This window comes from Taeniopygia guttata, chromosome 3 (genome assembly GCF_048771995.1).
Source record: "Taeniopygia guttata chromosome 3, bTaeGut7.mat, whole genome shotgun sequence".
Taxonomy (NCBI): Eukaryota; Metazoa; Chordata; class Aves; order Passeriformes; family Estrildidae; genus Taeniopygia; species Taeniopygia guttata.
In genome coordinates this window covers 112,964,815-112,989,485 of record NC_133027.1, presented here as the reverse complement: position 1 = coordinate 112,989,485, position 24,671 = coordinate 112,964,815, and the positions used below count along the sequence as shown (strand labels likewise).

Genomic DNA, 24,671 nt, shown 5'->3' with positions numbered 1-24,671 from the left:
CCAGAGATAATTGGAGATTTATAATATGCCCTATATAACTTGTGAGCACTGAAATAATATACGTGAATGATGGGCTGAAACCTCATGGCATGAAGGATGCCTTTCTGGATAATTTACATCTTGGGGGGTAGTATCTTAAAATCAGAGGTCCTGTCTTCACTCTGTGCACATTAAAAACCACATGGTGCTTTTCATAAGAGCCTGGGCTTGCCCCAGCTAGAATTTTTTCCCCAGCTCTTTAGTCTTGCAGCCTGTGCTGTGCTCAGAGCATCTGGTCACCATTCTGCAACCCTGGCCATGGCTGTGCTTAATGGTGAAATGATTTCTGTCTGTGTACAGTTGGTGGAGTGTTTTGCATACTGCATGTGCTCAAGGTATTACATATGAAAGGCATTATGTAAGATTACAGGGAAAGAAAAATACTCTCTTAAAAATTGTCAGTAATTGCCCAGAATGCTCTTGTGACACCATTTGATGCTGGAGGACCTTAACCGCTGCTCTGAAATGGTCCGGTTTTTAACTTGTATTTTAAATTTATTCACTGTGAAATTCTCTGCTTTTTGCTGTCCTTAATATTGGCACCTCAGATATCCCTCCTAGAGGCCAGACTTGGGTGTCCAGTCATCTAAAGATAACTCAAAATGGACAAAAGAGATGAGTCTGGGGACATGTCTGGGCTTTTACACCCCACATGAGCATCACTCAGCATGCACCCTACATTTCCCCACTCCCAGCCCCCATTTCCCACTCCCAGCCCCCATTTCCCACTCCCAGACAACATTTCCCCACTCCCATCCCCCATTTCCCCACTCCCAGCCCCCATTTCCCATTCCCAAACCTCATTTCCCCACTCCCAGCTCCCATTTCCCCACTCCCAGCCCCCATTTCCCATTCCCAGCCTTCATTTCCCCACTCCCAGCCCCCATTTCTCCACTCCCATCCCCCATTTCCCCACTCCCATCCCCCATTCCCCACTCCCAGCTCCCATTTCCCCACTCCCAGCCCCCATTTCCCATTCCCAGCCTTCATTTCCCCACTCCCAGCCCCCATTTCTCCACTCCCAGCCCCCATTTCCCCACTCCCAGCCCCCATTTCCCACTCCCAACCCTCATTTCCCCACTCCCAGACAACATTTCCCACTCCCAGCCCCCATTTCCCACTCCCAGCCCCCATTTCCCACTCCCAACCCTCATTTCCCCACTCCCAGCCCCCATTTCCCATTCCCATCCCCCATTTCTCCACTCCCATCCCCAATTTCCCACTCCCAGCCCCCATTTTGGCAGTTTCTCCAGTCTGCCAGTGTCTCCCTATGCCACATAAATGCTGCTCCAAACAGGAGGTACCTGTAGCGAGCCTTTACAAGATTTTCTGTACCAAGGCTTGTGTTACTGAAGGTGACACGAGGTTTTTTAGGGTGTAAACACACTGTGAGAGTGTTTCCCAGTCACCTGGACACCTACATGATTTGGCTTCAGACACAACTCTAGCCTGAGTGCAGGGCTGGGGATTTCAACCAAAACACAGGCAAAACTCATAATTTTGGGTGATGGGTTTGGTGACAATTTGGCCTGCAGCACTGGGACACAGAGCTCTGGGATGCCAGGCAGGATTGCTTTTTTAAGCTCTACTAAAGGGATGCAAGTTAGCAACATTCATGAAGGAACACACGAAGGGTGTGCTCAAGTGGTGATCTGGGGCACGATTAATCAGGTCCTGATTTAGCCTTATTTCTGATTTTTGAGGAGAGGCAGTTTCAGTGGTGCCTCCTGTCCCTTGCACATGCACCTTTGGGCTGGAACAAGGAATGTTCCCTCAGCTTTGCAGAGTCACGCATCATTTCAATCTAAAAATAAACCCTGAGCGTGGTATACTGGTTTTGAAGACAAGTTGAACTGTGCTTTCCGTGCAGAAATGATGTTGCATTATATTTTCATCTTGGGCACGAAGCCAGCACTAACTGCTCACCAATATAATTAGGAGAAAAAATCCTGTGGGGCTGGGCTGTGCAAGGCTCTGGGGCCTGTAGTGGAGCTGGGCAAACTCCACCACCCAAAATCATCTTTTTGTGCATGTGAAAAACTTAGGAATGCACACTTTTAAGTAAAGTTACTCAGAATCAGGTTTTTAACCTAACTGCACTGACTTTAAAATATTTTTTTGGCTACTGAAAGGGGTAAAAAATACTTTAAATTTATTAAGAACCACAAGATGACATGGTTGTAAAGGAGGTCTTTCAACAGCTTCTACTTAAACACCAAGCACCATGCTGGACCCCCTCTTCTTAAGTCCTTGCAGACATCAGTGAGTAGCCCTGCCCCAAAAAATAAAGAACAAAAAAATGAAATAATGGCACGATTTCACCCAGAATCATTTGTTCTGTTGGTGAAAGTCACAGAGAAAAGTCCTAAAATTATACAATTATAATAATAAATCAATTCAGCATGTCATTTCTGCTTTTCTACATTAATAAATTAACCATGTAACATTGTTCAAAATTATGTCAGTTACGCATATAATAATCTTTTAAATTAATGAAGTGATGAAGCAGTTTGATGACACCCATGATTTACAGGGCTGCTTTTAGCTAATGTTAAAAGCCTTTCATTTAATAAATTGTCCCCTTGAGAAATTACCAAAAATTAATATTTTCTATGCTAAATGTTCCAAGGTTTACACTTTTTCACTATATTAGCAAACGACAAGGAAGAAGCATTTTTCAAAATGTATCTTCTTTTACATATATTTAATTGAAATTAATTAGTATATTACTTTAAAAGGAAATGATCACAGGGAAAGGTGTGGGATCATTTATGAGAGTTTCTTATGGCAATAAAACAGCATTTAAACAATGGAATTAATCATGTCCTTAAAAATTTTTATGATAGATTAGGAATCATTCCAAGCTTTTTGATTAAATAGAAGGACATTCCATACAGACTGGACAAAAAAAAAAAAAAAAATACAGCTATTTCACTGCAGTTAATATTTCCCTGGTTCCATTATGTCAGGCTATGTGCATGCTGAATATTTACTGAGCTAAGAGCAAAAGTCCAAGTGAAGCTCACAAGACCTATTTTGCTTTGCTCTTCCTTGTGCTTGGCACCCTGATGTAATGTATGCATAAGGTTGTGAATGCTTAATATTTCCCATTTTATGCACATCTTACAGAATTGAGCTTTAAAGCCACTTTCTCCTAGGGCTGGTTGGGATTCAAGGAACATAAGGTGAAATGGTATAGTGTGTCCTATAAAAGAGGTTAAAATGGAGGTTATAATTATGAAAGTTCAATAGATTTGAAAGCCAACGCAGTGCCCCCTCACATGTGATACTATCTCCAGAAAGGGAAAGAGATATATAGGACTATAAAGGGAAGCCTGTAATTGATGCTCTCTGTACTTATTAGGATTTGTTTTAGTAACATCAGGGACTCGTTTTTGTACTACCTCTGAATAAATAATGTGCACAGTAGGTTGGGTCAATTCCTTTTCGCTTTGAAATATTTTCAGTGGTTGCACTAAAACCAAGAATAATTCATTGGCTTTTTGTAAGGCAGCTGGATGTCTGATGAAAAATAGGTGTGTTAACTGATTTATTGGGGGTGGGGGGCCGGTCTATAATGGGGGCCAGCATGAAAAAGAAGGGACTCTTGGCCTTAGGGGTGATGGGAGAGCATTTTCCATCTCAATCAGGAGCATTTCTCCAAAAATAAACAGAATCTCAGAAATAAGATCTTGTTCCAGTGTTTGTATTTGAGCGCTCCATGGATGAAGTCTGCCACACAGCAGAGGCTCCGAAGGGACACCCAAATATAATTACCCATGGACAGAGCTTTGCCTCTGGTGAGTAAACCACCATAATGAACACAGCTCCTCAAATCCATATTTGTTTTAAAAAATAAGTGAAACAGAACCATCCCAAAAAAGCCTGAAAATTGATTCCAGTGCAGGCTTTGTTTGGCTTCTGCTTCTGGCACTGATTCCAGAGTTTAATATCTCCGGCAAGTTACTGCTTTATCCCGGGTGCCAAGTTCCAGATCTCTCAAACTGCTCTGTGTAGAAGAGACACAGTGATGCTTAGCTGATCTCTGTGTCCTTTAGTCCTTTGATATGTCTGTGGGTGAAAAGAGCCACAGAAGGACAAATTCATTACTAACAGCAGTGATTAACAGATTAGTCGTAGATTATTCTAATATTTCTACAGGTGCCTCTCTGCAGCAGTAAGGTTTAGTAAGTTTTTTTTTCCTGGAAGGTTTGGTTAGTTGGGGTTTGTTTTGTGAAAATAAGTATTTTGGGGACTGGGCTTTGCTGAGCTGCATCTGGAGCCTCTCTTAGTGCTCCAACCCTTCCTTGGAAAAAGACCATCAAGGAAAATCCTGTCTGTCTGTCACACTAGGCAGTGAGATACAGAGTTTTTTCCCTCCAGTTCTTTTTCAGAATTAAATTCCCCCTTGAAGTTCAGTCTTAAGAGAGGGTCTAGTTTCATTTGATTGTAAGAAACAGTGCCAATCTAGCAAAGTGAGGAGAATTTCTGTGGTGGTGGAAAACAATGTTGTACACACTCCTGCAATACAAACTTTGTCCATCCAGAAAGGAAGAGCCTGATCCTGTAAAAGCAGCAGGGATTTGTTATGAGATCTGGGGGTGCTTAGGATAAATTCCTCTAGTGATTTACACTGAGCAGGGGTCAAGACAGTGTTTTCTGAAAAAATGTGAAGTATTTTCACAATCATACAATTGTCTTCTACTGCAGGATTAGTTTTGGATACCATCTTGGAAGTGCTACCAACTTTTGGGTATTTGCAAAAGCATCTGTTAATGTGAAGCGTAGCTGCCAAATAATTTAACAAAGCAGAAATGACTGTGTGTGGAAGTGTTACTCCCTGCCCTCAGGCAACCAAGCCATCTGTAAATTCTAGCCATGGACAAAATTCATGGGTACAAACTTGGGACTTAGTAGGGAAAGTGGAGCAACCAACAGCCATTGGGTTTGATGTGAGTTCTCATGATATTTGGTAAACCTTTGATTGTAATGGAAAAATTAATGAGGGTGAGTCTGCTGTGAAACTTCCAGATGATTCTAGAGATTATTAGTTTTGGGGATTTGTTGAAAGAATATCTCACCCCAATTTCTGCAAGAAAATGGACCTTCCAAGCTGCAACCCTAATAGTACTGACAATAAGAGGGATTTAATGATACTTTTTCATTAAAGAGCAGAAATAATGGTATTTATTTCTCCTTATTAAGATTCTTTGGATTTTATTTTTAAGGGAATATAAGTAGTAATAACAACAAACACATAGAATAAGTTGTGATCTCTGAGAAAAGCATCCCCAACCATCAAAAAAAAAAAAAGAGGGAATTTCTTACTTTGTGCTTTTGTTGGGATAGACAAGGATTGCATCATCCTGTGTAACAAAATGTAGCTGAATGCAGATAGGGCCAGGAAACCCATTCATTTCTGCCAGCAGAGTTTCTGCTTAAATATCTTTACGTCAAGAAAGAATTCCATCTCACTCCTCAAGTCCTGGAACAAATTGAAGCCTTGGTCTCCAGCATTAATTTTTCAGATGGGGAAATGACCTCAGACTGCCTCAAGAGACTTGGCAGAGGAGGATCAGGAGGATGCAGGAGAAAAGAATCAGTCCTTGAGCAGGACCAAAGGCTACCTCCCCTACTGCTGTTTTGCAATGAAAGCTGTAGGGCTGAAAGGGAAGTTTCAGCATGAAAAAAACCTGCAATTTGCACTTTCAGCTCGTGCCCTTGATGATTTTGTAGCATCTGTATTTGTAGGTTCTACTGTATCTCCCTCTGCATCCACACCAGACATCTCTTCAAGCTTTTGGCAGAAGCTTCTGGTCCGTGTAAATCTCTTTTGCACCTACACTTTGGCAAAGGCTCAGCTGTCCTCTGTGAGCAGCATCATCCAAGCTTTGCTCCAAACAAAGTGGCAGTGCAGGGACTCATGCTGTTGGGTCTTGTTGCTGGGGGACAGAAACTTCTATACAAAAATAAGCATTACACTGGGGGCTGATTTCTAGATAATTAAGTAGTGGATAAGCCTGCATCAGAGTTTATCACAACCTTATTGGCCACAGCAAGGTAACATTATGAGGAAGATCTGCTGTTACTCGTGTCTAGTTGTCAGTAATATCATCTGCATGCCTGTGTCCTTGCAGAGTTGAAGACACCCTTCATATTGTGTGCCAACAAGCCTAATTTTATTAGCACCTTTTTATGCAAAACCAGCTTCTTTCATTTAAAGCTGTCAGACCTAAAGGTCATGGAGGGTGATAGAAGAGCTTAGAAGGTCTTACAGCTCCTCTTGCAGAGCTGAGGCTCCCAAAAAGCTGAGCAGACCTTAGATACGGGTCTGCTTTCAGACCTTAGATATGGGATGTAAAGCACAGCTGTGTTAGTAAAGTATTGTGTACCAAATCAAGCACCTTAATTAAAATTTAGGCCAGTGCTGAGAATCTACAGGGAAGTTCTACTCTAAGTGACCATTAAATTTCTAGTGCATATCTCTGAAAGGGGTAGGAAAACAAATTCCTGTCCACTGCTTGAAGTGCTTAGTGTCCCCACCTTCCTGCTACTCCATCATTTCCCCCCTGCATTTTAATTACTTGGCAAGGAAGAAGGTGTGCATTGGCATGTGCAAGATTTAGCTGGAGTGCCACACCAGGAGCAGATTTCTGAGGGGATGCAGGGGCTTTAGGCCTTTCCTAAGCAACCTCAGTCTGTCCTGGGAATGCTGGTGGGACTACATTTGTCCTCACATACTCTTATTGTCAGTCCACCAATCTCAACAGGTCATGGTGCCACTTTCCTGAGACTCACCAGTGCCATGGAGCATCAGCCCTTGGCACAGGATGGTTTACCACGCTGAAAAAGTTCACTTGCCAGTATAATTGACCAAAACAGTTAGATTTCCTAAAAGAGCAGCCTGTCTTCCCACTGGCATGCCCAGCAGATGCTATTTGAATTAGCTGAGAAATAAAGTGATGAAAAATGAAACGAAACAATCTCTTTATTAAAGAAGAATGAGCCAGGCAACACTTGAGCAAAGCATCTCCTTCCATCTTCTGGGACGTGGCAGAGTCAGAGCACACCACAGTGGGCTGTGGATGAAGACAAATGAGAAAGAAGAAGAGCAGGGCAGGAAGGCTCCAGTGGACACAGTCTGCCCCCTATTCCAGTTCCTTGGTGTGCATCACATCCAAGTGCTGGATGAGAGGGGGCCAAGCCCTGAAGGCCACTTCAAAACCTGCAAGAACAAAGATTAACCAGCACATGAGCAACACAAGAGAAGCACTAAAGGACCAGAAGGGGAAAAAGGCACTGAATGCAAAATTTAAAAAAAAAAATTAATAAAGGAAAGACTTGAAACTTGGCAGTTTGTTGGCTGACTGTACAGCACAAGGTGATACCGAGTTTGGTTCTTGCTTGCTGATGGTAGAGAGAAAAGGCTGTGATATGGTCAGGATCAGACTGGGCTTGCAGAGAGGAGAGAAATTCGTGGAGCCTGACTCACCCCTGGTTCACTTTGCCCGGGCTGCTCCAGCCTCTGCAGAGGAGGTGCAGGAATTGCCAGCTCACGTGGTTGTGCAACACACCAGAGGAGGCTGAGTTCATCCCAGCAGCTGCCTGCAGTGGCAACGAGGGTTTGCCTGGCATAAAGGAGGGACAAGACAGGAAAAGTAACCCCCAAGGGAGGGGAAAAAAGAAGAAGTCAAGATGGCAGTGAAGGGGTCACTACTGATGCTTTATGTGAGAGCTGCAAGGGCGAGTGGAGAGAGCTGCACATGGGAGCATTCATCGTGCCCTGCAAAAGCATCTCCTGTCCTCTAAACATGATGATAAGAGCAAGTTAGTGCACTTTGATTAAAAACAGCATTAACTATCTCTTGCAGCTGCATTTTGCCCAAGAAGCATAAAATTCTTTGCATTTTGGATAGAAACTCCTCCCCAGGGAATCCATATTTTTCCTTTTCAGAGCTAATGCAGAAATTCTTCTATTTCAATTAGCAGAAGAAGAAGTTCCCATTCATCATGGATACTCTTGGAGGGGATGCAGTTGCACATGCAGCTTCATGGGACTGAAGAGGGTGAAAAATACCATGTCTAGGTTTCCAGCTTAGTGTCTGATGCACTGAGGAGATATAGTGTGGCTTCTTCAGCTTTTAAAACCTGGAATAGCCAGCAGCCCCCGGCAGACCAAGCTGCCATGAAGGGGTCAGCAAGACATAATGAAACATCCATGAGGGAAGAAGCATCCTGGCATTATACATGCATTTGCACAGGTTTGCAGGGCAGCCAGCTCTTCCATAATCTCACGTTGCGTTAGCTGTTTATAAATTATTCCCTAAGTTTTATCACACACGCATATTCATTTTTAATGCTTAAATACACATTAAGAATAATTTTCACTAAAGGATGATCCCTAATTCCATCAGGAGCAGAGCTAAAGGAAATGATACATGCAAATTTGAGCAGGGGTTGGTACCATTAATCGCTGGCTTGTCTTCCTGGAGGGAACTTGCCACTCCTGGGTCTGTCAGAGCTTGCAGCCTGGATGGGAGCCTAAAGGTCTTGGATGAAACCCTACCTGCATGCCAAAGGTCCTTAACTCCCCAAACCTGCCGCTCCCACACCCAAAGGAAAGTGCTCGAGCTCTCCCTCTTTCCCACAAAGACTAAATCTTTCAATTGCCTCCCACACAAACCAAGGGAAAGGATAGAGCAAAACGCATTTTAATGAGCATTTGAATAATCATCGGGATGAGCACTTTTCACTGACATAGCACCTTTTGTTCGAGTGATTTATAAACATCCATTAAGCCTGACAACTTCCCTGAAGGGTAATTTTTTTTTTTTTTTTTTTTTTTTAATTCTCGGAGAAGTGGAGAGCTGAGATTTGCTGGAGGAAAGGGCAGGAAACTCATGGCGGGGCTGGAAACGGGAACCCTGCATGCGGGATTTCCTCTCCCCCCTCCACAGGGTTTCCTCTTTGCTCGCTAATCGCTGAGAGAGATCTTGATGACCAGATGCTCATAGATAACACAGCTCAAATATTGCTTCCTTTCAGCAAATTGCATGCTGGCTTGGTTCAAAGGCCAAATCCTATTCCTCCATCAGCTGGTGGCGGGGATCCCGTGGAACATCAGTGGTAGGGAGGCCAAGAGGCAAGAGTTTGGGGGAAAAAAAAGCTAAATACGTGAAAACTTTTGCAGCCAGACACAGTTGCAGAGCACAGTGTTATTTAGAGTGTTTTCTTCTCTTTGAGAACACCAGGAAAGCTTTAAATGAGAGTTTTTCTAAAGGGCACATCCAGACACTTTATCCAAATCCACTGGCAAGGCATTTCCCTCCCAGACAGCATGCACGTTCCTGGGTGCAGTGACAATATTTCTTCTCTGACATCGCCAGTTAAAAGGATTTATTTTCAGTAAAATAGAGTACTTCAGTTGTGTGATGGGCAAAGAAAGGTACACTATAATTAAAAGTGGGATTAGACAGAAAAATGAGATGTTAGGCAGATAATTAGGGAACTATTATAATTAGAATGTGCTTTTAAATCCCCTAGAAGCTTCTATTATGAAAGGGATGTCCTCTGATTAACTAATATTTCCTTTAAGTGGATATTTTTCCTCTTCCTTTTGGAAAGGAAAGCTTGAATTGAATGACTTCACCTTAAAAAATCACAGTTTACTGGGGCCCAAGCTTTCCTTGTGACAAGCCAGTTTTGCTCAGGAAAAAAGACCTATATTGGGGTTGAAAGTGGCAGAGAAGATTTTACTAGCAAGCTTATTAAATTGCTTCTCTCCCCTATTAAATACAATCTTATTTATAGACAGTATTTAGTATTCTTTGTATTGAGCCTTTAAGAGAAATTATTGCTGTTACAGCGGCGATAGCCTTAGATTAAATTTTTATTCATGCAGGTTTTGTGCAAGCAGAGCTGCTGCATATTTCTACGTGAAGCAGAAAGCTGTGATGGTTTTGAAAGGATGGGGAGCCTCAATGAGAGCTGTGTGACAGCTGCTCTTGATGAACACAAACCAACAAGCCTCTCGGAAGCTGCTTGTCTCTCCCTAGCAGGGAGGAGGGAAGGACAGAGGCGCTCCCACTGCTTCCAGCTCCAGAAATCATAAGTCACTACATTTGTGAGTTTAAAGTGGGGGAAATGAGAGGATAAGTTGTTCTGTTCCCCTCGCCTTAGCCTTTTTTGGGTGTTGATTCTGTGAGAAAGCATCGTGTGCAAACAGGGAAAAGTGGAAAAGGAAAAGAACTTGCTGCAAGGGCAGTCTCCCTCCCTTTTTTTTTTTTTTCTTTTTTAATTGACTCTAAAATTTAGGGATTGAGAGAGAAGTGAGTGCAAAAGTTCATTTTGATTGCAAAGGCCAAATGTTGCCTCTTATTTGTAAAAGGAGGTGGGGAAGGCAGAGGAGGAAACAGCCCAAGGTCCAGACCCAGCACTGATGCATATTTCTGTATTGCTGTATTTGGACAAACAAGACTCCTGTTCTTTCACCTAAAAACCATAAAAGCAGATGGAAAATTGCTTTATTCAGGGTCAAGAACCTTGGCATCCATCTGCAGATATAAAGATAACTTATTTAAAAAGCCATTTGTGGTACGTCTGATTCCAGTTTACTGGACATAATGTTGAGAAAAACACTCAGAAAAATGATTTGAAGTAGCCAAATGGTCAGGGAAAGGATGAAACCAAGCCCAAATATAGTACATGGGTCCTGGAGAAAATAGCCTGGGGAAGATGCACCCTGCTTAATTTTAGAGACCTCCAAGCCTGACAAGGGCATTGCTGCATGAGCAGCAAAAAGGGCTGGAATATTTATTTCCAGTGTGGTGAGTTGTGGGAATCCAGGGCTTCCCTCTGGCTGCCCTGGAAGGTCTGGGACCCTGGCAGGGGTCAGGAACCCCCCTGGACAGAGCCCCAAGAGACACTGGCTGTGATCTCTGTCCATGGAAAAGAGTTTTCAATCTTACAGGATGAATTACAAGCTTTGAGTGTTTGATAAGAGTAATAATTAAGTGTGACACGGGTGCAAAAGTAAAATTTTAGGTTTCTAGATAAGGGGTTCAGAGGGGACAAGATGGAGGAATTGGGTGTGTCTTGTCCTTTTTCTCCTTCTTCATGCCCTCCATGTTTCACTGTGGTGTTGGCATTTTTCTGTTGGTTCAGGCTGGGGACACACTGTCCAACGTAGGTGACAGATATTGGCACGTTATTGTAAATCCAGCACAGGTAGTTTCTGGTATTTAATGTTTGTACCATCCCACTGAGGGCAGAGCCCCACACGCTGCCCTGCAGGACAGAGCTGTGGCAGGGCAGCAGAACATGTTAGAGATAAACAGAATAAACAACCTTGAAACCAGCACAGACCAATTATGGCTTCTTCTTTGGCAGTGGGGCTGACAGACAGAGACTTTCTACAATCTCAGAATCATCAATACCCACAGATTCCGACAGTGAGTGGAATGGGTGTCCTAGGCTACTACTTCTGGAAGGGGAGAAGCATCTCTCTGGGGTTCCTTAAGGAGCTGTGCACGTGGAGATCATCCCTGAAAGCCCAGAGAGCACCAAGGCTGCAGGAGCAGGCTCAGGCACTGCCTGCTCAGCAATGGGGAAAAGCAGCCGAGTGATGGGAGAGGCTGAGGGAATGTCACCAGTGCCAGTGACACTGCAGGAGGGACTCGAGGGCAAGGCTCCTCCCGAAGATGGGACACCCTGAGAGGCAGAGGTGGCCTGGCTTGATGTGCACGCCAGTTATGTGGAGAAGCAGCAGCTCTGCGGCCTGGCAGGGTGTGAGAACCCCAGGATTGATTCAGGGGTCTCGTGTGGTGGTAAAGTCTCTCCTCCAAACTTTGCATCAAAAAAAAAATTCCACAGCCTCTTGTTGTTGGGTCTCAAGGCAGTTTATTGCTGGTTATCTAAAAGATTGTCTTTGCCCACCACAGCTGCTTTGGTCAGCGGCCCAGGCAGAGACACACACACCCTGACACCCTCACTGGTGTCATCTTCTCTCTCCCCACCCAGGGCTGCTGCTGTCTTTTATATGATATATTACGTGTTATATGTTTACAGATTTTCCCCAACACCAGTACCTATGTTACAAGGTGCTTTTCCACTCTAAACCAATCCATGAGTGCTAGCATCACCAAGAACATGGAGGCAAGGAAGAAGAAGGAGGAAAAACAGGATCAGGCCCACTTTCCTCCATCTTAGAACTCCTGACCCCCCTGTACAAAGTAAAACCCCCCTTTACAGGTGGTAAAACCCCCCTGTACAATACTAAAAAAGTTTCCCCTCTATTTTGTAACTACTTCTACTATACCATCTAACCCTCTGTGACAGCTTGTTCCACCTTCAAAGTTGGTAACTCATTCCATGGCTCAAACCCAAAATCACAGCTGTTTTCAGCTGCTTGCCAGGGTCTCAAATGCTTCTGACCAAGGCCTGGAACCTCTGAAAATGTCTGAGGGACATTTTGAGTTCTGACATCAGGGCGCCGTGCTGTGATTTTTGGGATGTTTCTCCATGGATCTGACGGACTGGTGGGACCAGCCCCAGGACAGTGATGGTGACAGCAATGTCTCCTGACTTAGTGCCCTTGCTGGAGGCCACATCAACACTATCCTCCAGGCCCATGCTGCTGAGTATTCATGGTGATTGTGCAGACTCTGGGAGGAGAAATAGGAAGCTAAAAACTGCAGAGATGTTGATGCCAGGGTGGATTGGGTCATCTGATGCCTCCTGACTTCCCAAGATGAATGCTGACATCCCAGTCAGGAGAGAAACACCCAAGCTGAAGGCAGTGAAGGGACTTTTATGATTCAAAGCTGGCCTCCTGCCCTATATTTGCAGGATGAAGGTCACATAGGAATGTGAACTCGTTTTCCTTAATCCTCTGAAAAATATCTGGGTTTCTCACTCCTGCAGAAAAGAGCCATTTGGCCTAATGATACCTTCCAGCTCTGCAATGCCACTCAGCCAAGATGTTGAAGCATTTGAGATATCTTAATTCATCCTTTCAGCAAATAGCCAAGCCTCTGCACAGCAAAGTGCTCGTGTTAACAGTACAGCACAATGGGGAAAATACAGTATAGAAAAATATGATGGGTTTATGTCTTTTATGGCTTATACTGCAAACACATAAAAACAATTAGGGTTTGGAGAATATTTTTTAAAAGCAAAGAAAATGATTGGCAAGGCAGAGAAAATAAATATTATACCCTTGAGAGGGTTAGGGACGTATTATTTTTCCGATTTTACAGAAAAGAAATGCCAGATCAAAATTACTTTCCCAAGATCACACAGGGCGATCCTGCCACCTTTTCTATTGAGTAGTTCTTACTCAAGGGTTTGCCTGTCTTTGTGCCCAAAGACCTCCTTTAAAGCCTGCTATTCAGTGGTGTAAATTTACAGTGTATTAGCTACTCTATATTTATTCCCCACATAAATATCTCTTCAAAGTGAGCTGCCTCACCCAAAGGCACTTTCAGAAGTGTAAGGCCAGCGATAATGCTGCTAAAAGAATTAACACTGTCCCACATAATTAGCGGTAATTAGCTCTGGTTAGGACAGGAGTTAATGCACACTAGTGGACATAAATTCTGCCTTTGTGTCCCTGTGCTGACATAAAACCAGCCTGGGAATAAGATCCCACTGGGTGAGAAAGTGAAGGGACCAGGTTGATTATCTGATGCCTCGTGATGCTGGAGCTCAAATTCTCTTTATTCCAGACTTTTCTTCCCACTGTGAAAGCTTGCACCCTCTTTTTGGCAAGAGAACAGTTCTACCAGTGATCCCAGTGGTATTTGATAACCCATCATTTCTCTGGGTCTCAGGGGAAAAAGAATACCTGAATATGAAAACCTGGCCACTGTGTCAATACAGTCAAATACCTCCAGGGATTGTTTCATAGCTTCCCCTCTGGGGTTAACTCTTTATGGCAGCAAAACTGAATTACAGGCTCAACAGCAAAGAAAACCAATCAAAAAAAAAGAGACAGGATCAAAATAAATTCAGGTTATCTCCTCTTGCAGGCGAGAAGCTGGTGAGGTGATGGATGACCTTGCATAGGAAGGAGGATGGTGGCATGGGGACAAGTGCCAGTGCACATCTGGCACGCACATGGATTCAGGATACCACAGCAAACCTCTTGGGAAATGGTTGGGAAGTGAAGAACTGAGCACATATGTATTCAAATGTATTTTATTTCAAACTGTTTTCCACAGCTTGTCTGAGGTTGGAATAGTCCTCCTTGTGGGAGGGCTTGGAGTTTTAAAGAAAGCATGGATTGCACAAAGTCAGCTGGCAGCAAAAACTCTCCTCCTTCGTTCTTTCCTTCCTTCCTTTGAAGATGATTTGACATGCCCATCAATAGTTATAAGTACATGAAAGGGGAAAACTTAGTAAAGTGGAGATAAAGTTTTGGGCTGAAACCCCTCATTTTTACGCTAGGCAACTGCTGTGCTTGTTGGGTTCAGGAAAATAACTTCACAAACACATGAAGCAGAGTCTCAAGATCAAATCACAAAAAAATAATGAACTTTTCTAACATAAAGACTGGCCACTTCAGCTCCTTGGAACAGCCATTGAGAGCTGGGTTTTGTTGGGGGTTGGAGGACGTGCAGGCTGAATTGCCATAGGAGCTGGGTCTGATTTCCAGCATCGCTGAGATCCATCTGCTTCTACTCTCTTCACCCAGACCTGCTGGAGCTGAACACATAATCAGGGCCCAGCTGGTCTCTAGGAAAAGGCCTTTTCCAAGCATAAAAATTATTTGAAGTGTAATTTTAGGTTCACTCTCTAAAATACAGAAATAAACTGCTGTATGGACACTTTGATTTAACCCGATCTCTACATCAGTTTTGATGATGAGGGATTAATTTGAGCTAAACAAACAGAAAGTGCTCATAAATTGAATTTTTCTCTTTTTTTATTTTTTTTTTCAAGTCTGGGTTCACCTTAGCTAGGTTAAGAATTCAGCTGAAGTTAAAACAGGCATATTTTTGTGTCAGCTAGTTTTGTCTAGAAACCTGTGGGTCTGTTTGTGCCAGCTCATTGGGCACTTGTAAATGGATTTAATTTTGATCAAAGAGGCAGTGTGATTCTCAGCCTGCTGGAGAGGGACCCCCAAGGTGGTGTCAGCCAAGGGAAGAGTCACCAGTGGCAGAAAATGTGTCACAGAAGAACTTCAAAGCAGGATCCACAGGCAACCTTGGCTAGAAACAGGGAACAGATCCAAGGGAAAACATGAGGCAGGCTGGCTTGGCATCCTAAACAAAATCTATATTAAGAGACAGGCAGGTAAGAGGAACTTTATGAAAAGCACTGGAAAGTGGAAAGAGGGAATGGAATAAACTACATGCCCAGAGCAGCAAGTGGTCCCTTGATGGAGTTTCTTAGGAGGTCTCTTACTTGAAGCACTGGGGGTTTTTAACACATTTATGAGGTAAAGTTCCTCTGAGAGCTAGTGGTTGTTTGTGATGGTCTTGGTGTGTGCTTGGAGGAACTCACAAACCTGTTGAGCAGTGAAAAAGCAATCAGTGGAGGTGACAACCCTCCGTGAGACGTAGCACAGCAGCAGGGCAGAGCAGAAGACCAAGCAAGGAATATGTGTCAAGCCACATTTTGTATTCTCGGTGTCAACGCTGACACTTTTGGAGATTACTGTGAGGCACATAGCTCTGGGAGGAGTCAAGAAGGTAAGGGATTCTTTCTAGTAGTCCCTCAGAGGACTCTTGGCCCCACATCCCTAAGGCCAGAAGAAGGAATGAGGTGGTTACCTACCTCCTGACCCAAGAAGGACAGTGAAGGTGACACAAGGACATCTAGTGAAGTGCTGCTGATGGATCTCAGACTACATGATGCCATTAAGGAAATATTCGGGATAGTTGCAGCTCTTCTGAAAAAACTGTGAAGGGAACTGCAAATACAGGAACTGCTGCAAAAGTCTCTAGTGGGGAGATGCTCAGAATGCATATTGCTCACAAGTTTGTCATGCCAGTAGGGAGGAGGAGGAGGAGGAGGAGGAGGAGGAGGAGGAGGAGAAGAAGGAGGAGGAGGAGGAGGTGGCATTCCCAGGTATGGAAAGCCCCCAGTCCTTCAAGTTCAGTGAGGCAGAGCAGAATTTGAACTGTGTGGGGAAGTTTTGGAAAGGTGGAGCTTTCCCCCAAGTTACAGACCCAACATGTGCTTCTAATAGAGAAGGTAAAGCAGAAGCTAGAGTTACTGCAAGGCTGAGTGTACTAATGAATCAAATTGTCTCTACATGACTTCAAAGAGTTTGGGAAGAAGCAAGAATAACTAGAAATGTAACACTAATGGAAAGGACAATGTGGCTGTTACTGGCTAAACCCAGCAAGGCTCTCTTCATCAGCAGAGAGGCAAACTGTGTATGGAAAAGAGTGGAGGAAAAACTGGATTTGGTGTGTCTTCAAGCTTGGTGACAATAAATTCAAGGCAGAATGGGCTTGGTACAAAAACTAGGTGAGCAGTACAGTAATAGAATTTGAAGGGGATCCAAGTAAGAAGTGTTTCAAATAGTGGCAAGGACAGGAAAATAATAGAAAGGGTTACAACTGATCAGCAGTGTAGACAACTATAATAAACTTCAATTTGGAAACATAAAAGGAAAAATATGATCTTGGATGATATTGGAAAAATAATTTAAAGCAAGATATTCTGTGTGGAGGGGAGGGATCTGGGTAAGGTCCAAAGCTTCTGAGTTTAAAAAAGTGTATGAGTTAATGAAGAGAGGGGTGGGAACAGCTTGTCTTCCAGCAGAAGCCCAAGAGCAAAGCATCTCACCTTTGCTTCTTACACCATCACTTTTTTTTTTGTTGAGGCCCTTGAAAATTTTCTGTTTCAAGTGCTCTGTCATGGAATGAGGAGTTCCTGGCAAGCACACATGCTCATAAGATGTTCAGCTGCTGTGGTGGCACCCCTAAACCACGAGCTGTCACATATGATTTGGGGGACTGGTCCCGTTTCCGGGGATGCACTTGAGGAAGATCTAACTGAAAGGGATGTTAGAAATGGAGAAGGAGCCTGAAGTGATAGCCTAGTGCATCTGCATGGTACCTCATAAACTTGACTCACTTCTGATCATGTTTGCATCTGCACAGCCATAAAAGTAGTGTTTTGAGGCAAGAAGAGGGATGAGGCAAAGAATTCAGCGTCCCCAAAATCCCCAGGGAGCTGCTTGTGTGGGTAGGGCCTTCTGACATGCTTTAATTAGCTCTGCCACAGTGGGATTCAGAGCTGCTTTGGTCATGTCTGTGATGATCATGTGCTGTGATGCATATCTGCCTTCAGATACAGCTCTTCTCAAAATGTGACTTAGGAACTTAATCCCAGTGACTTGCAATAAGAGTTGGCTGATGGGCAGCTCCTAGAGTGAGACTTAATGTCCACATTCACTGAAGATGGTTTATATCTCTTGCAGAAATTAGGTGCCAAATTTGCAGTGGACTGTGGTCACCGTTGTGTCGAGAGAAGAGACAGAGTATCTTTAGAAATCTGAACTGAAATGTTGAATGTGGGATAGTCCTCCTCAAAACCCTCTTAGCTAAAAGAGAGAATACTCAATTGATCTAAATTCTGATAAATGCAAGGAAATAGCATTGCAGGAGAGATGAGCTGATAATTGTACAAGATGTTTCTTTGGTTACATATAAAAAGAACTTCCTTTCCAAAGTCTGGTTGTCTATCTGATTTCATGTCTTCTTCCCACAACTAAGTTGGGGATGAGAGCAGGAAAGCATTTTTTCAAAGTGTAATTACAACTTTTCAAGCAAAACTAGCATCCTCAAGGTAAAAATAGTGCCCTAGAGTGGTAAGCTGGAAGCAAACATTCTCTTAATAAATCTTGGTGGATTATTCTGACTGCAGTTTCCTCTTGAGAGCTGCAGATCCCAGCAAACCTTTCATATGAACCAAGCCACAGAAAGTGACTGTTACCATCATGTCACGAGGAAGGATGCTCAGAATCCCCAGAGCACTGGAGTTTCTCATCTGAAACCGGTGCCTGGGCCTGGCCCGGTCCCTGTGCATCTCTGTCCCCTCCCAGCAGGGAGAATTCAGGGGCCAAGCCAGGAGGAGAGGCTGCTGCAGGGCTGTGGAGGAGGAGATGCTGCTGCTGCCTTGTGGGAGGCCCCGGGCTCGGGAGGCAGCTCCTGGGTCTGGGGCCCCTCCGAGGGGATGCTTGCTGTGCTTGGAGGAAAGTGCAGCTTTCACTGCCTCCCTCCCCGATTCTCCTCCTTCTCTCCTTCACTTTTTCCCCCTTCCCTGTCTGATTCTCACAGTTGCTACCCTGGGGACCCAGCCTCGGGGAGGGAGGAGGTCACCTTCCCCTGCAGGATGGAGAGGGGTGACAGTGGCATGAGCACACCTATCCTTGGAGGCAAAGCCCAGTTTTCTGTTTTGGGGCTGATATGGCTCATGGGGCACTGCTGGGAGTGGGGAGGTGTGGGGAAAGAGGAGTGCCACGTTTGAGTTCCCCTGCCCTAAGGGAGGTTTTAAAAATGGGTAACAAGAAGGGTTTTTCCTAAGCTGTCCTTAGAGCAGTCCTTCCTTGTGCGTGCACTCACCCACAGAGGTTTCTCTCACAGCCATCCTCGCTGACCAGAAATTGTCCACGGGAGTTCAAAGAGACACAGCTAACCATGCACCCACCTCTCAGACCCCAAAAGTGAAGGACAGCTGCCCACCCTGCTGTCACCCCCGTGGGCACATCCCCTCTGCTTCCCTGCGCTCCTGGCACCAAACCGGATCCAAACTCCTCAGAGTTGAGCCACTTGCACCCGAAGAAAAGCCACAAAATGAAGGAGCAAAAGCAATTGGAAGCTCTTTTGCAGCTCCCCACACTCCCGCATTTATTTCTTTTTTTTTCCTTTCTTGCCGAGAGAATTGTTTGCGGGTGGAAGAGAGGGATGTTTAAATAGCTCCGCAGATCCATTTAGTAAAGTCAACATGCAATTATGCAAAAGGCTGCGATAATACACCCCCTGATGCAGATAGCAGCGGTCGGAGCTGTCCTGGGGGAACCGCGGGCAGCCGGAATTCTCGGGAAGGGGATTTCAGGGATCAGGGACCCAGGCTGGGGATCCCGGGAACGCCCCGAGCCCCATCCCGCACCGCGTTCTTTGCTTCTTGTTTTCCTTTTTTTTTTTTTTTTCTAATTTATAAAGCGTAATTGATTTTTATCCGATTTTTTCCTCGATGGTATCGTTTGAGGGAAGTCCCCTCGGAGAGTTCCGAGAGCCTCGGGGTTCCCTGCCATGGGCTCCGCTGGGTGCCCATCCCCTGCCATCTGTAAAGCGCTGAACGGGCTCATTAACCGAGCTGCAGACTGATTTAGGTGATAGGAATGGAGCAAGAGTGAAAATTAGTTTGGAGAGAAACAAATCGAAAAGCTCCGACAAAACTCCGCTTTGCTTTAGTTCAGCCTGTCAGGCACAAATATTCAATTCTACGTCGTTTCGAATGGAGGTTTTATTTTGTTCCTCGCTAATTTGCTTCTTGTACAATGTTGCAAGTTTTTTTCAGCCTCGTTTGAAAGGGTGAAATACTTCGTTCAACTTTTTAGAGGATGTCCTTCGACTTCTTACACCAGGGACACGCAATCTTTTAATTTCTGCTTTATGTACACGAGGAAAGTATTCGTAATACATTCTTGATTAAATTAAATAAAACCAAAAAGATCAGGCAGATTGTTGTTTCCTTGAAAGACAGCAATTTACCCGCAGAGATGAACTGGAAGCTGAATTTAGCCCAGAAGAAGTGGGAAAACTCCAGAATAAAAGGAAAAGTATCGAATATTTTAGGCTAATGTCACCCTCTGTTGAACTCTGGCAAGTGGCTCTGAAGGCGAAGAGCACTCGGAGCTGGTGTGCCACAAGTGGCAGGGGGATTTGCTTATACCTTCATTTAAGCTATTAAAAGAAATCCCCACTATTGTTCGGCTACGTGGGTGTCTCCGTCTTTGCAGGCTACGTGCGGGCATATGTGTGGACTGAGAATAGGCGCTTAGAGATCTTTGCTTTAAAACATTCCTTGGAGTTCACATAGACCACTAGATTGTTATCTGCGTGTCCAGTCGGCTGCTGACACCGTCTGTAAATACGACAGAAACTTTGCATTTCACAGCCCTTCTGCGCCTCGTAAAAGTCAAGTTGGAAGTTTGGGGTTTTTTAACAAAAAAAAAAAAAAAAAGGATAAAAAAAAGAAAAAAGTTTTTCCTCCCTCTTTTTTTAATGTCTTCTTGCGCTTTGTATTTTTGAGGAGAGCATTCCGGAGAGGGAGAGGGGAGAGGGGAGAGGGGAATTACCCAGCCAGGCTGTATCTGCCTAGGAGCACCCACGGCTCGGGCACGGGCAAAGGTTCGGGAATTTAGAACAGCAACGTCATTGCTTCAACTAAACCGAGACTAACGCTGGGTTAGTCTCCCCTCCCGCTGCCCCACCAAGGACTGGCATCAAAGCGATTGCCTTCGCTGCCCTCCGAGAGCATCATCGGGGTGGCAGCTGCCCGAATTGGGATCTCCCTCTGCCCGCAGCCGGGGAAAAGTTTTTAAACTATTCGCAAATATTTTACTTTTTTTTTTTAAATAAAATTCCTCTTTCCTACACATCTAGCTAATGTCCGACTGCCTCTCACGGGTAAACTCAAACCATCTTTACCATGTCATTGCTCCGCGGTCTGCAGTCAGTAAAATCCTAAACACTTAAGAGTGGAGTTGTTATGTAATTATACAAGTCTAAGGAAAAAATAAGTGTCTCTACGACTTTTCTGTCTCGGGTCGCTATTCTTCTGCTGAGGACTTGGGCGTCTCCGATCCTTCCAAATTGCCGAAAACTGGACTTTTCCCTCGCAGAAAATTTGGAAGCGTTTTTGGCTGTAGTTTTTCCGTCTCCCAGTAGACGGCACAACAGCTCAATCTTTGGGATGCAGAGCAGTCCAGCGGCTTTTCTCCTTTTTTTTTTTCTTTTTTTTTCCTTTTTTTTTTTTTTTTAATTAAGGAGCCACAGTTTTATCCAGCAATTTCTTTTATTGTTATTATTATTTAATTCAACGAGAAGCACAGGAATATCGACAGGAAAGAAAGAGGGTTTGGCACAGGCAGGGAATACAGGAGTGCCGGGGGGGAAAACGGGCTAAAGGCAGCGATCGTCGCCAACCCCGGCGCGGAGCAGCGTTTCCAAATTAACCCAAATGAACTTGTAGAACCCAAATAATGTCAGAAAAAACCCCTTCAGCAACCTCAACGCGATGGTGTTACCGGCTCAGGGGTTACTATACGGATTTTAGGGTGAAACGCTGCGTTTGTAATGTGAAATAGGACGGGCAAGGCTCAGGTCGGCTCCTGAGCTACCCGAGGTGCCACTGAGGGGAAAACCTGGCAGCCGTCGCAATTTTTGTCCCTAAAAGACTCCTTTTGTGTGCGGGTGTCACCGTTGAAGTCTCGAAAATCCCGCCCAGTAACTCATTTCCCGGTAAATTTTATTTAAGAGGGAAAAAAAAAAAAAAGAAAAAAGATAGCGCTGTTGGAAACTTTGAAGACAACCGTAAATTTTATTAGGAAATATTTCCTGAAGCCCTGCATTGAATGAATCAAGTTGTGCGAGCGGCAGGCCCGGCAGCGGGGGAGCGGCAGCTCCCGGTACCGGTCCCCGGTGCTCCCGGGGCGGCCGCGGCTCCCGGGGCCGGAGCTGTGCCGGTGGTGGGCGCAGGGCAGCCCCCGGCTGACCCCGGCCTGACTTTCCGGACGGTCCCGCTTCTCTTTTCTTTTCAGCATCGGCAGCCGGTAAATAAACCCCCTCCCCAAACGCTGCGCGCTTAAACCCCCTCGTTCCTAAACTCTTATCAGCACCCGCAGCCACCCCCCAGCCCGCTGTGACCTTTAATAGACTCTAAACAAGTGCGGGTTTCCCCCTCACCCCCCGTCCCTCTTTCAGCCCTTCCATCAGGCTCGGACTTTTTCGGGTATCTCCGCACGTATAGCCCCCCTCCTTTCCTTATCTGAAGCATTCCTGGATTATCTCCCGGCCGCCTTTCCAATGCTTTCTTCCGCCGTTTCTTGTTTGTTTCGCTCTTCTGGTCGTTCCTATTTCGGTTTTCAAATTTCAGCATTAATGGTGAAAGAGAGCACACTTGGATGCTAATTCTCCCCCCGTCCCCCCCCCCCCCCAAAAAAAAATCCCTGCTAGGAAGGCGGCAGGGAAGCCAGCTAGAAACCATTTGATTGTTCCTAGGTATGACTAATTCTTTCCTTAAGCTGGGAAATTCAGCCTGATTAAAAGCCTCATTTATTATCCGATAAGCAAATGGACCCAGATTCCACCTTGTGGAGGAGGCTTTTTCGCTCCCCAGACGCCTTTTTTTTGGTTTTTTTTTGCCTCAGCTCGGTGGATCCCTTCTCCAAAGGCCCAGCGGCGGTGCGGGGGAGCACCCACCAGACCCCCTCGTTCTTTCCTTATTGTTTTCCCCCTATCCGCATTTCCCCCCCGCCCCCCTTTCCACCAGGCGATGGACGAGCTTAAATAGATTCCCGCAAACCAGCAAGTTTTTGGAGGAAAGGAGAGAAAAAAAAAATAAATAAAACAAAACCAGCAAAACAAAAAGACCCAAACAGAGTTGCTTTCCTAAAAAGGCGGCTGGGTGAGATGCTGAGCGGGTCTCGCTGCAGCGCAGCGCATCCGCTGCGGCAGGACTTTACCGGGATAGCGCGGAGTTGGCCGTTTACTTTTTCCCCGTTTAATAGATGATTAATTGCTGTCCGGATTAACCCTCTTTTTTTTTTTTTCCCCAGTTTTCTTTCTTTTTTTTTTTTTTTTTTTTTTTTTTTTTTTTTTTCCTGGCCGGCCTCTCACAGGCGGAGAGGCGAGCTGAGCAGTTGCTCACAGCGAGCCCTAAGAGTAATAACTGTTTGCTAATTGTAAAATCCTTATCCAGGATGAGGTTTGGGCAAACAATTTGTAGGGCTGTAATTACATTGTAAAAGTGTTTCGGGCTGAGTTGCGCTGAATTAAGCTCATAAAGGCCTAGTGGAGACGCTGAAAAAGGGGGTTTTTGGGGGGTTTTTTTGGTTGGGTTTTTTTTTTTTTTTTTTCATGGTGGGAGTAGTGGGGAGGAAAAGAGGATGGGAAGAGGAGGAAAAGCATCCCCGGGAGCTGGGTGACAGCCACCCCCTGGAAGAAGGGAGCGCTGCGGTGGGGAATCGTTACCGAGCGCCTTTCCCGGGGGAAATCCGTGGAAATGAGCCCCACGCGCGGGGCTGGGCTGGGTGTGAGGGGTCAGCGCCTGAGAACGGCTCTTACCTGAGAGCTCTGGGTTTCTCCCGCCGGGATAAAAAGCCGGTCCTAGCGGAAAAGGGACGGGAAAGGAGCGGGAGGGGGGATCGAAAGGGATTTCCCCGAAGTTTGAGACGTGGCGGCGGGGGTCCGGCAGCAGCGGAGCAGCGTCCCGTGTGCCCCGGGGGGTTTAGCAGAGAGACCCCCCGTTACTCCCCGGTTCTGCCCAGCAGCTCAGCCGGGACCGCTGTACCGGGGCTCTCCGCCTCCCTTCCCGGGAGGAAGATGCGATAGTGTCGGGGCAGCCGAACCCGCTCGGGTAGCAGGTAGGGGCACGGCGAGTTCTCCGCTGCCGGCCCGGCGGGGACCGGCGGGGCTGCGGGGAGGGACGGCTATGCTTTTGAACGCAACGGAGCGGACCCCCGGCTCGGCGGATGGAGGCAGCGGCGGGGGGGATCGCCCCGCGCGGGACGGCGGGACAGGGATGGGAATAAGGCCGGGGATGCGGATAGGGATGGGGATAGGGATGGGGATAAGGATGGGGATGAGGATAAGGCCGGGGATGGCCGGGCCGGGCCCGGGGCGCCCCCCGCCCGGCGCGCCGGTCCGAGCCCCGCTTCCCGCCCGGACCAATGGGGGCGCGGCGCGGGGCGGCGCGGCGCTGATTGGTCGGCGGCGGCGCGGCGGCGGCGGCCGGGGGCCGGGTGAGCTCACTCGGCCGGCGGCCGCGGGGGGAGCCGCCGGGGCGGGGGGTGCGTGGGGGGGCGCGCCCGGCGAGGCGGGCGGCGGAGCGAGGGCCGGGCGGCGGCGCGACCCCGGGGCGCTGCGCGGGCGCTGCGCGGGGCGGCGGCGCCGCCAGACAAAGGCGGCGGGAGCGCCCCCGCGGCCGCCGTGAGGGGGGGTGTGATGCGGGAGGGGGCGCGGAGGGCAGGGCCGGGAGGGGGCGGTGTGTCCGAGGCGCGGCGCTGCGCGGGCGCGGGGCGGGCGGCGCGCCCCCCTGCGCCGGTGGCGGAGTTGCTGCCGCCCAGCGCATTGTGTAAGACGCGACCTGTTATGGCCACCACTACTTCCGGGTTCCCGCAGTCTGCTCCAGCCCGGCGCTGCGCTGCGCTCGGGCGGAGCGGCGGCGGCGGCGGCGGCGGACGGACGGACGGACGGACGGACGGACGGACGGCAGCGCTCGGACCGCGGTGGCGGCGGCGGCGGCGGCGGCGGCGGCAACAGCGCCTCCCCCCCCCCCCCCCCGCCTCCCCCCATCCCGCCCCGCTGCCCTTCCTCCCGCGCCCGCCCCGCACGGCACCCGCGCCCGGCCCGCCTCCGCCAGCCTCGCCCGCCGGCCGCGCAGGGGCAGAG

General features: G+C 46.7%; 2 protein-coding genes across 4 annotated transcripts in view; one reads left to right on the top strand and one right to left on the bottom strand.

Annotated features, from left to right (window-relative positions):
* MEIS1 (Meis homeobox 1) overlaps window positions 1-24,671 on the top strand; it is a 138,352-nt gene that overhangs the window by 5,443 nt on the left and 108,238 nt on the right. The gene's annotated exons all lie outside the window — the stretch shown is intronic.
* Window positions 7,010-24,575, bottom strand: LOC115494547 (uncharacterized). Of its 3 annotated transcripts, XM_072927640.1 has the most exons (3): window positions 23,346-24,575; window positions 7,532-7,667; window positions 7,010-7,264 (listed from the first exon to the last, which is right to left on the bottom strand). In XM_072927640.1, exon 1 carries the CDS (start codon window positions 24,573-24,575, stop codon window positions 23,553-23,555), a length of 1,023 nt encoding a protein of 340 aa, XP_072783741.1. In that variant the 3' UTR covers window positions 7,010-7,264; window positions 7,532-7,667; window positions 23,346-23,552. The 3 variants fall into 3 exon arrangements, with proteins under 3 accessions (XP_072783741.1, XP_072783740.1, XP_072783739.1); XM_072927639.1 differs by lacking the exon at window positions 7,532-7,667; XM_072927638.1 differs by lacking the exons at window positions 7,010-7,264; window positions 7,532-7,667 and adding an exon at window positions 21,057-22,132.

Excerpts from the sequence above, each read along its gene's own strand:
- LOC115494547 (XM_072927640.1), bottom strand. The coding sequence starts at position 24,575 with ATGGGGGGAGGCGGGGGGGGGGGGGGGGAGGCGCTGTTGCCGCCGCCG.